Source organism: Lytechinus variegatus, chromosome 4, assembly GCF_018143015.1.
Source record: "Lytechinus variegatus isolate NC3 chromosome 4, Lvar_3.0, whole genome shotgun sequence".
Classification (NCBI taxonomy): Eukaryota; Metazoa; Echinodermata; class Echinoidea; order Temnopleuroida; family Toxopneustidae; genus Lytechinus; species Lytechinus variegatus.
This window is the reverse complement of record NC_054743.1, coordinates 15,676,670-15,688,122: the sequence shown is the minus strand read 5'-3', so window position 1 is coordinate 15,688,122 and position 11,453 is coordinate 15,676,670. Positions and strand designations below refer to the sequence as shown.

The 11,453-nt window shown below is 34.8% G+C and overlaps 1 protein-coding gene across 1 annotated transcript in view; it reads left to right on the top strand.

Moving 5' to 3' along the window:
* Positions 1-54: 54 nt before the first annotated feature.
* Positions 55-11,453, top strand: part of LOC121413487 (glutamyl-tRNA(Gln) amidotransferase subunit A, mitochondrial-like) — a 32,728-nt gene continuing 21,329 nt past the window's right edge. The window contains exons 1-7 of the mRNA XM_041606309.1: positions 55-145; positions 3,283-3,442; positions 6,371-6,469; positions 7,161-7,257; positions 8,072-8,269; positions 8,878-9,053; positions 10,056-10,168. Coding sequence (XP_041462243.1) covers positions 122-145; positions 3,283-3,442; positions 6,371-6,469; positions 7,161-7,257; positions 8,072-8,269; positions 8,878-9,053; positions 10,056-10,168 — 867 coding nt within the window. The 5' untranslated portion in view covers positions 55-121. The remainder of the gene's footprint in view (positions 146-3,282; positions 3,443-6,370; positions 6,470-7,160; positions 7,258-8,071; positions 8,270-8,877; positions 9,054-10,055; positions 10,169-11,453) is intronic.

Here is an 11,453-nt window from a genome sequence, read left to right as displayed (position 1 = left end):
AATGCACGTACTTGCGGGACAATCATTTTAAAGATAATTGATGAAGCGACTGGACAAAAATCTAGGATTTCACTCGCGACAGCTGACAGAGACTGCGACTTTTCCAATAGATTTACGAAAAATGTTCGGTTTATCTATTCGTGAGGTAAATATAAACTATATTTCTATTATATCCTTTGTTCGGTTCTTTGTTCATGTGAAATTAGTATGTATGTCTTTGAAATGAATCTTTGAATTGACATTTTAAAAAAAAATTACAGGTAATTATTTTGTTCACGTCAGTCCCACAAGCTCAAAGAATTGTGAGTTTATTTGTTATTGTATTATTGCCTTTGGCTTTATTGCACTCATTCAATGAACAAGGTTATGATATAACCTTGTTCTCAGTTATATCTCCATGTATGGCAAAATAAGGGTGGCAATGTTTGGCTAATTTTCTCTTTTTGTTTGGGGCAAATGATTCATGTTTTTACACTGACAGTTTCCATTACACCTATTATTCATACAACTTGGCTCTTATTTAAATTTGATACTTTAAATCATTTTTTCTTAATTAAAATTAGAGATCAAAAAATGAAAATTTTCTTGCCATATTAATTTCCACCTATAGAGGGCGTACACAAAAATATACCCAAAATTCAAGTTTTGAGCGCTCTGGTGAATACAAAAATTATTCCCAAGTTACTATTGAAAAATAAATTGCAACTGTACGGAAATTAGTAATTTTGGTCACAAAAGTGATATTTTAATGACTTTTTTAAGTGTGTGCTCTGGACAACATTGGCATACCATAGTCCTACCTGTAGATTCCCCACATGCAGGGTGGTAGCAGTGAACAAGTGCTTTATTGGACACTCGTGAATTTGTAGACTTTTTGGGGCCTGGGACTGCAGCATGCAGCATGTGATCGAGGGGAAAAGGTAAGGGGCCGCGGGGGGAGGCGGCATATTATAGATTAGTATTCAAATCAGCGTCGGAATTACACGGGGGCGACGGGCGATTTCGCCCCCATGACAGCCCAAATCGCCCCTAAAAATTCTCAAAACCCAATGGTTTGGGGCGACTATTTATTTTAGAATCGCCCCAATAAAATACCATCGACAATGCAAAAAATAATTCACACAATTAAGCATTAATTAAGCATCTTTTATATCGCCCTTGCCAGCTTCAAGTTGCAATATCCGAGCCTTCCGCAACACCGGAAGCTTCGCGATCGTAAATAAACGCGCAATGCAATATGGGATGCGGAGTACGCATAGTCTTTAGCACAGGCTTTTTAGAATTGTTGACGCACTTGCCGCATGGCTTATGTATATGTATGCGTGCACGATTAGACTGCACAGCTGGTAACGAGACCACATGCATCGTGCGGTATGTACGTGTACTAGGCGGTGTAAGCAATCGGCTGGTGATTGTGACCGCGATCTGCTTATCGACATCGTCGAGTCGGAGTGCGAGATGGATAAGCAGCGAAGCCATATCGTACATGTATAAATTTAAATATCTGGAAAGCTAAAATCAAGTAACTTTCAATTTACGATAAGCACAGTTTCAAATTGCCAAGTGCGTCTCTTTTTCAATAGCATGGTTTCTCCATACTTCACCATGTGCAATATCTAATGCACACATTTCCCATTTGGGATATCACAATTCTGTGATATCGTAATTTTAATTGCTCAGGAAATAAATCCCTGTTCACAGCACATACGATGTGCAAGTCTTTTATCCTCACAGTCGCTGTCTTTGCTTGTCAAAACGGAGCCTTAATAATCCAAAATCTTATAGTTGTGAATTATAACTTTTTAATTTCTTTCTTGGGAGGGGTAAATATCAGACAATAAATCATCAAACAAGGCTCAATCTAAAAAAAAAAAAATAGGACGCCGTGCGCTTGAGTGTGGTACTTGCATGCTGTTAGCTAGCCAGTTAGAGCTCATGTTCTGTGCCAGAGCTCTGGGTGAGAATTCTATCAGTAATGGCCTAAGTGATGGTGATTTTCTGTTTCAGATAGAGTTTAGATTTCATGTTAATTTTTGAAAACTGTCAAAACACTTTATGATTTCTTCATTGTGATTAATATTTAAGTTATTAATGAATACATTTTCACCGATTTTAGACTCTCCCAGAATGAAAGGAATTTTCTGTGGAGATCTGCGTTTTCAAAATAACTTGCGAAAAACTTAAGGTACATGAACCTACAATATTATGTACATAGCCTGTGGCTATGTGTCGGAATTTGAATAGACTGAGTAAGATATTGATTTCATTTCTTTAACATAATTCATATGCAATCCAAGTGCACTTCATAGTCACAATCACACACAAACACTCACCCACACCCGTGATTCTAACCATGAATTTTTTTTTTTTTTTAATTTATTATTTGATCTGAATTCTCTCTCTCTCCCTCTCTCCTTTATGTTTGTTTTATTCATTAATTTTATTTAGATTTTTTTTTTTTTTTGGGGGGGGCGGGGGGTTCATTGTTCATGGTTCATTAAAGATGAAAAATAAATAAGCCCATGTGTGTGTGGTTGTAAAGGGGATGTGGAGTGAGGGTGTCAAAACACACTTAAACATTTAAATCTGATTTCTTAAATGTTTGAATAAGCCATTTGGGGCCTCGATTGGCTCAAATCTGAAGTGTGTGAAGCTGATTATTGTAAGGCCTGTAGAGATAAAACTGTTCTGAGCTGTTAGGCGTCACAGTGAGTCTCGTAATGTCAAAAGGTAATTGCTGATATGCAATATAAAAAAGTAGCCCCATGATTTTGAAAATAGCCCCAAGATATTCAGTGGTAGCCCCAATGTAAAAAAAAAAGTAGCCCCTTAAAAAAAAAAAATAATTCCTACCCTGATACAAATCTATCAGTCACTATGGCCTATAATATCATCGTATATACATGCGGTTAAGTTGATGTGTGTTCGGCCTTCGGTTAATTCTAAATCAAATGGAAATTAGAATACAAAACAATGCGAAACAATTTGGGATTATTGTAAAAAAAAATAAATAAATGAAATTATTCCCTTAACTTATAAAAACTTTTCTGGATAACTTCTTAACTTGAGCTTGAGGGGCTAATATCACACGATGGGAAATCACTTGATTTATTTAATCATATTTTGTTCTTGAGATGATTCACTCAAAGTCGCTGAACATGTATCCTTTTATAGGATTTAAGACTTTATTATTTTCCAGATGTAAATATACATGTTGACCGAAGCATGAAAAGTTTATCTTTCAAATGAAAATTTCATTTTTTAAAATTTCCATCATTGCAGATTGCTCTTCGCTTACGTGATGGTCGCCTTTCGGTCACTGAGCTCTGTTCGAGATGTGTAGAGAGGGCAAGGCACTGTAAAGAGCTGAATGCTATCGTTACAGAGTGCTTTGATCAAGGACTGGAAGATGCAAAGAAAGTCCAAGACAAAATAAATGAAGGTAGTTTTACTTTTACTGTTACAGTGTTGGTGTTAAATACTTAAATTTTCCAATGGCTAAGATTTAAATGTTTTTATATGAATCTAGTTTAACTGTGTTATTCATTTAAACTATCATAATCTCTATCTTTCTCAGATTTGACTACGTTTACATCTTCAGAAGATGAAAAAATTTTGATGGAAAATTAACTTTACAATCAAGGTAGATTTTGTCAATCTTTTTTTTTTACATTTTCTTTTACACAAGTTTTAATTCATAAGAGACTGCTAATTATGTGAAGTTTTTTTTATTCCAAATACAAATTTCAATTATGGAAAGCAGATTTCTTATTTTCTTAATGGTCAATAAATTTTTCATTCTTCCATTCAGTGTTTATTTGTTTAGTTTGTTTTTAAAAAGTCCAAATTCATGGTAGATTATAGTAAATATTCCAACAGGCCTCGAAATAGGATTTTTGGGGGGCAAGGCCACTTTTTTGAGGGGCACTTTTTCACTGAGGCCAGGCAGCAGAGGGCACCAAGGCCATACAGAGGGGCACCAAGGCCACTTTTTAAGGGGCATGTAATAAATTATTTGTAGGTGTTACAGTTTCGCGGTGTGGGGGGGGGGGCTTTCCATAGTCGATGTTATACATCAGATTCAATACCAAACCACATTATTTACTTAAGAAAAAATGAACTTTACGCACGACTGGTGATACCTTCTTGAGCTACATGTAATTAAATGTGAATCTGATTAGCACCCAAGAAAGTATCACCGGTCGTTCGTAAGTTGTTTGTAACTGACAAACAGCTTTATGAAACACTCCCATTCAAAGTACTGTACTTACGCATCGCGCGCGCTCGCCAGGACAGTACAGCGCGCGCGACATTTGTGTAGTACACATACGGAGCTCGCGCTCGTCCATTCTTATGCTGCAGCTTACATAGCATATGTAAAGCGCGCTAGCGGCCGGCCAGCTGTGTATAGCTAGCTCATCGTTCGGCGCGGCTTCAGACTAGACTGCATACATGCACTGGACGTCGCTGGTAAAGCTAAGGTATTGAATACTTTTTGAGATCGGAGAAAAGTTTTCCTCGCTCAGAAAAAAAGGTGCAGACTTTCAAAAGGGGTACATTATATATCAGAAAAAGGGCACATTTATGAGAAAAAAGGGCACCACGGCCATATAAAAAAGGGCACATTTTTAGTGGCCGTAACTTTTAGCAAAAAGAAGAAGGGCATGACGGCCAGTAATGGGGGCATCGACGTCGATGGCCGTCGATTATTTCGAGGCCTGTTCCAATCTTGCTTAGAGCACTATGCACAATATGATTCATGTTCCAAGCAAAGATTCCATCATTCTTGTCAGTGTTTTCAACATTTTTTTGTTGATAAGCATCTGTGTCTCATTTTTCAATTCGGTTTTTAAAATACAAATTTGAGTCAATCTGAATTGGCCAGACACTCTGTGTAGTCAATTTTTCATTTTTTTTTCATCTTCATCATGGAATATCAAATTGGTCAAATCAGAAAATAAAGAGATATAATAGATACACAAATAACACAGAATCAGATGATAGATAAAGATCAATAAATAAATCATAACATGTGGAAAATTGTAATTTTAAAAGCATGATATGTTATCTCTCCTGGAGTCCTTTGATGATTCTGAGTTATGCAAGATTAAAATATTTACATTTTTTGTCTGTATTAGCATTACTCAGTTTTAAACTATCATAATCTCTTGGCTCAGATTTTACTATGTTTACATCTTCTGAAGATATGAAATTCGGGGATGAGAAAAAGTAAATTATAACTTATTGAGGTGGATTGTTTTTTTCAATCCCCTTTTTTCATACATGTAATTGACTAAACAATTTTTTAAGAAGATACAGTCATAATACTGTCATTTTTAATTCTTTTATTCAGTTTTTGTTTACTGTGTTTCTAATAAAAAAATTGGATTCATATTTGGTCATAGTAAATATTTTAATATTCATATTGCTTAAAACTTACCATGTTTTGAAAATTTATATTTTGAATGTCACATACATGTATAGTGAAACACATTTCTATTAATTGAATAGTAAAGTATAAAGTAGTAGTAAAGTATTAGAGTATCATAAACTTAAAGGACAAGTCCACCCCAACAAAAACTTGATTTGAATAAAAGAAAAAATCAACAAGCATAACACTGAAAATTTCATCAAAATCGGATGTAAAATAAGAAAGTTATGGCATTTTAAACTTTTTTAAAGTTTCGCTTCATTTCACAGTTATATGCACATCTCGGTCAGTATGCAAATGAGGAACTGATGACATCACTCACTCACTATTTCTTTTGTATTTTATTATATGAAATATGAAATATTTTTATTTTCTCGTCATTGTCATGTGAAATGAAGTTTCATTCCTCCCTGAACACGTGGAATTCCATTATTTTAACATTTTGTGCTTCAGGCAAGGAGGTCCTAATCGTCAAATTCGTAAAAATTGAAATATTGTATAATTCAAACAATAAAATACAAAAGAAATAGTGAGTGAGTGACATCATCGACTCTCTCATTTGGATGTAACTGGCTCGTTCATATAACTATTTTGTTAAAAATAAGCGAAACATTGAAATGTCAACTTATTTTCCATCCGATTTTGATGAAATTTTCAGCATTGTGCTTGTCTGATTTTTCTCTATTGATTCAAATCAACATTTTTCTGAGGTGGACTTGACCTTTAACATTTTTAGATTCAGCTATGTTTCATTTAATGCACTATTCTTATATGTTCAGGGTAGTGAGTTTATGCCTGGTAATCAGATTTGACAAGTAAGGGTTGCTGTATAATTTCTTCTTGGTTTTGATAAGTATATTGATACTATATTCTAGAATATCAATTATGTTTCAAAGAGTGACACTCAATGAATCAATGAACCAATTTCTCATTTATCAGGTGCATCTGTAGGCCGTTTAGGTGGGATACTTATAACTATCAAGGACAACTACAGCACAGCAGGGCTCAGAACAACCTGTGGCTCAAAAATGTTAGAGAGTAAGTAAACTTTGTATAGTTGTGTCTTCTGGTAGTATGATTTGCATTACTTTTTAGCACTTTTTAGATGTACGATAAGTTTTCATAGGAAGAGGATTACCAGTATTCAATTTTCTTACCCTTGATTATCTGTGAAAAGCGTGTAACGAGAGTTTCTTCTTGGATGTACAGCTAAGAAGCTTTTACACCATGGAAATTCTTGGAATTCAGCTTTTGGCATTGCTGGCCAGGTTAACTGCTAGTGTAGAGGACAATGTTTTAGAGTTAGACCATAACTCATTTAATCATACATAATAAATGGTGATATATTTATATAACGCTTAATACAAATGTTTCTAAGCACTCCATATTATCACTCAGGCTTTCAAGGAATTCCTTCCTACTGAGTTCCCATTTACTACACCTGGATGGAGAGTGGCAAATGCACATAAAAGCCTTGGCAAAGGCTGCAAGTGCTTTGTTGGAAATTGAACCCTGGCCTGGACCTTGTGGTTCATTATCCAGAGATTTATCCACTGAGCTATATAACACCTCTACATTTATTTCATTTTCATTCCACTCTGGATGATGGACATCACCTGTCAACAACCAAATGGTGTCAAATACCTATCAAAGCCGAGTACAATTTTCAATGATTCATTGATTCTTTATTTTTCTTTATGATTCATTGATTCTTTATTTTTCTTTATAGATTATAAGCCACCATACACAGCTACAGTGGTAGAAAGACTTCAGGATCATGGTGCTATCCTTCTGGGAAAAACTAACCTTGATGAGTTTGCCATGGGGTAAGCTGTTTTATGACATATAACGATAATAGAGTCATTACTGTCCTCCTAAATTAATGCAATGGAGCACAGTATCGTTATTCCAGCAGACAAGACTATACAATTAAAATAAATTGATGAATTGGATTCTAGGGCTACTGGATTCTAGGGCTACTTTTTATTACTCAACAGCCATTTTTTTTTTACATTATTTCATAATGTACATAGGACCCTATGGGGGTGTTAGGGGCTCTCTTAAGATTTTCAGGTAATAGGATATATTTCAGGGGTGAATTGGCCCCAAGCCCCCATTTTATTTATTACTGATGAATTGGCATGAGCATACAATCTGGTTACAAAGTACTTACACAGCACTCCTGATTGGTTCCTGCATTTGGAACAAGTCAGTCAGCTTCCCATCTGCTTTTGCTGCTGATTCATTGACACCTTGCTATGTTTAACTGGTGACTCCTGATCCAATTCATTTTTATAGGATTTGTTAAGGACTTCAATAATTTACAAGTTGATTTGATATATATATAAATGTGTGTAATTTACTTTAAATTACTCTATTCCTGGTAGAGCTAATGATATAAGAATGTAAGAATATTCCCATTGTACTTTGTTACGAAGCCTTTCACAAATTAAGCATGTAATTGCTTTTAAAGCACCTCATTGATGTCAAAGGTGATAATGGTGAGCTAGATGTTTCAAAGTCCTCCAGCTTGAAATATCTAAACATTTTAGAATGGAAATTTTATATGACACATTCTGAAATTCTATTGAAAATACCTAAAGTCCTTTCATCGTTTCATCTTGTGATATTTGTCTGAAGGAGTGGCACAACAGAGAGTTTGTTTGGTCCTACACGTAATGTATGGAGGTATCCCTTTCATCGGGTCAAGAAACGTCAAGCCCAGAATGCTGGAGGGAGGTATAGTTCTGAAGATGATATCGTTGATTCTGATTGGTTCGTTAGTGGAGGCAGCTCAGGAGGAAGTGGTGTTGCAGTAGCAAGTGGGTCGTGCCTGGCGTAAGTCACTTCTTTCTTAATTTTTAGCTCTTTTTTCCAAGAAGATTTATCTGTTTTTGTAATACGTTCATGGTTATCTTGTTTACAGTATTTTGTCAGGTTCAACCGTTTTACACAATTCAATATTTACAAATGTCTTTTCTATCAGAATTATTTTGTTTAGCACTATGATAATGATTTCAACACCATAAAATTATGTATTGTCAAATCAGTATGTGTTATTTAAGATTATGTGTGCATTCCCTACTGACTGCACTCTTGTTCTTGAATTTTTTTTTTATTAATGTTTTTATAACTCTCACTTAGTTACTGCCCACTTTACCTCCTGGCATGTAGAGCAGCAGCAAATTTATATCTCCACTCCTGGCAGTTCTCGACCTTCTTCTGGACACTCCTTCAGGTCATGTTCATTGACTTCATCTCCTCCTAAACGTAATTAATTTTTTAAACCAATATTCTATTTTCTTCCCCCTTCGAGCTATGGATTGAGATACAGAAGGATTTATTCATCTTCAGGCATTGTTCTGGTTTGAAGCTGGTCCTTGATAATACATTGATTGATCATTTCTCCATTTTGTGATAGTATTTTTATTTGTGTTCCCCCACAGAGCTCTGGGTTCAGATACAGGAGGCTCAGTCCGTCATCCAGCATCATTTTGTGGTGTCGTCGGTTTGAAACCTTCTTATGGTCTTTGTTCAAGGCATGGCCTGATATCTCTAGTCAACTCTTCAGATGTTCCTGGTATCTTCACCAAGACCGTAGATGATACAGCAACTGTATTAGGTATTATGAGATCAGTCGCCTTAAAGATTTATGATAATTGTGGTACCAGGTCTCAGCAGTCAATCACAATTAAGGCTTCTTTAGTAGTACCGTCAATGACAAATTTTTAATAATCATAATGTGACCAGCCACTACAAAACCAACAATAAGTTGCTGGGAAGAAATAGCCAGAATTGGTATTTGGTCTTAAAAAAGCAAAAATTTCATTATTAGCTATGCTTAAAGAATAATTTATCTTCTTCATTCTGTCAAGATCTGAAGTTGTAAAGTTGAACAGAACATATGATTTCTAGAGTTTCTTTGATATCATTTTTTGCAGACTGATTAGTGGTTTCACCAAGATGGTACAGTGAGCACATCTCATACTTGACTGAACCACTTCAAACCTTGTTCTCTCGTTATGTATTGAACCTGTTGCTTAATTTCTTCTATATTCATTCAAGTGCTTATGAGGGTTATTGATGATCAATTTCGACAGGTTATATATCATTTTAAATCTTAGGATGTGCTTTTTCAAACTCAATAAAAATCTCAAAATCCATTTTGCGTGATTTATCGTTGGTTTCTGGGTGGCCGGTCAAATGTATATGAAACTGGCCCATGCCCTGTAATTTAAAGATCTATGCAATCAATAACACTATTTGTTGTAACTGTAAGTCTATTGCTGACCACATACCATGCCCTCAATCTGATCAAGTTTATTATTCATCTAAAGGGGCAATGGGCTTTATAGGGAGAATGATAATGGAGTGATATGAAAAAGCATCGACAGAGAAATTTTGTGATATTAATTTACCCTAGGCTAAGTTTTTAGCAATGCATGTATACTATATTTCCTGAACTTTAGCCTTGGGTAATATAAATCTAAGGAATACAATATATTTCTTAGACCCTATGAGTAAGTATGATTATCATTATCATTAAAGCATTTAAAACTAGATTTTACTTCTTAATTATATGAGATTGAATAATATTTCTGTGTTCTTTGTTATTCTATAACAGGTGCTATGGCAGGCCATGACCCGATGGACTCTACAACCGTAACGGATCCATTCACACCGTTTACCTTGCCAGATGAGATCGATGTGAAAGGGCTTCATATAGGTATTCCTAAAGTAAGTATTCCAGGATTAAGAATTAACTATGTCAGCAAATATTGAGGAAGGAAAAACTTTAGAAGAGCAGAGTAATTTGCAGGTCTTAAATTTATACAATGTTAGGGCAAGACTATTTGTCTATAGGTCACATTTATATATTACAGCAGAAACAGGAAAAGAAACGAAGGGCACAAGTAATCTGAGCATTAAAGGGGTATTCCAGGCTGAAAATAACAAGATTTTAACAGATTAAGAAAATCAGACAAACAAAATACTGAAAATTTGATCAAAATCAGACAAGGAATAACAAAGTTAGATATGTATTATTCCGGTGAAACAGTTCTTGGCATGTCTTCATGAATATTTAATGAGCAAACTGATGATGTCATATCTCCACTTGTTCTTTTGTATTTCATGATATGAAATTAGGTTTATTCAGTTGTTTTTTTGTTCAATAACCAAAAATATTGAAATAACAGCTGATTAAATGCATTAGATAGTCATTGCTGCAACTTATTTTATTACAAGGGAGAAATATCATTCACATATGAATGGAAAAATAAAACAATTATGATTTTATGTAAAAACAGGAAAAGGAAAGTGGGAATGTGACATCATCAGCCCATCTAATGAATATTCATGATGACCTGCATAACTGTTTTCACAATATATTGCTAAAGTTTAAAACTTAATAACTTTGCTATTTGTTATCAGATTTTGATGAAATTTTCAGCATTTTGCACTGTGAATTTTCCTCTTTTTTATTTAGATATAAATATTTGCAGCCCGGAGTATCACTTTATTTTAAAAGCAAGTCAATAGGGCATCCACAGCACTGACCTAACGGTAACCAGAAAACACAATCATGTTTATCTCAAAATATGAACCTATTAAATCTCCCTCAAATATTAATGTACTTCCCCCCCCCCTCTTTTTTTCCCTTGCTGCAGTAGTGTATTCTTTATAGATATGTTTGTGTTGTTGATAATTGTGTATTTTGTTATTTGGTGCCCCTTTTTATAAGCTTTTTTTTCTTTGAGGTCACCTTACCATCATTGTATTTTGTATAAAATTTTGTTTATTTTTTAGTATTGTTTTTGTCTCGCCTGCATAGCAGAGCGAGACTATAGGCGCCGTTTTTCTGATGGCGGTGACGGCGACATCGTCAATATTGAAATCTTAACCAGATTACGTTTTTGATAATATCATCATAACTTAAAAGTATATATATGAACATCCTGCCTGAGTTTCAGATCACATGACCAAGATCAAAGGTTATTTAGGGTCAATGAACTTAGGCCAT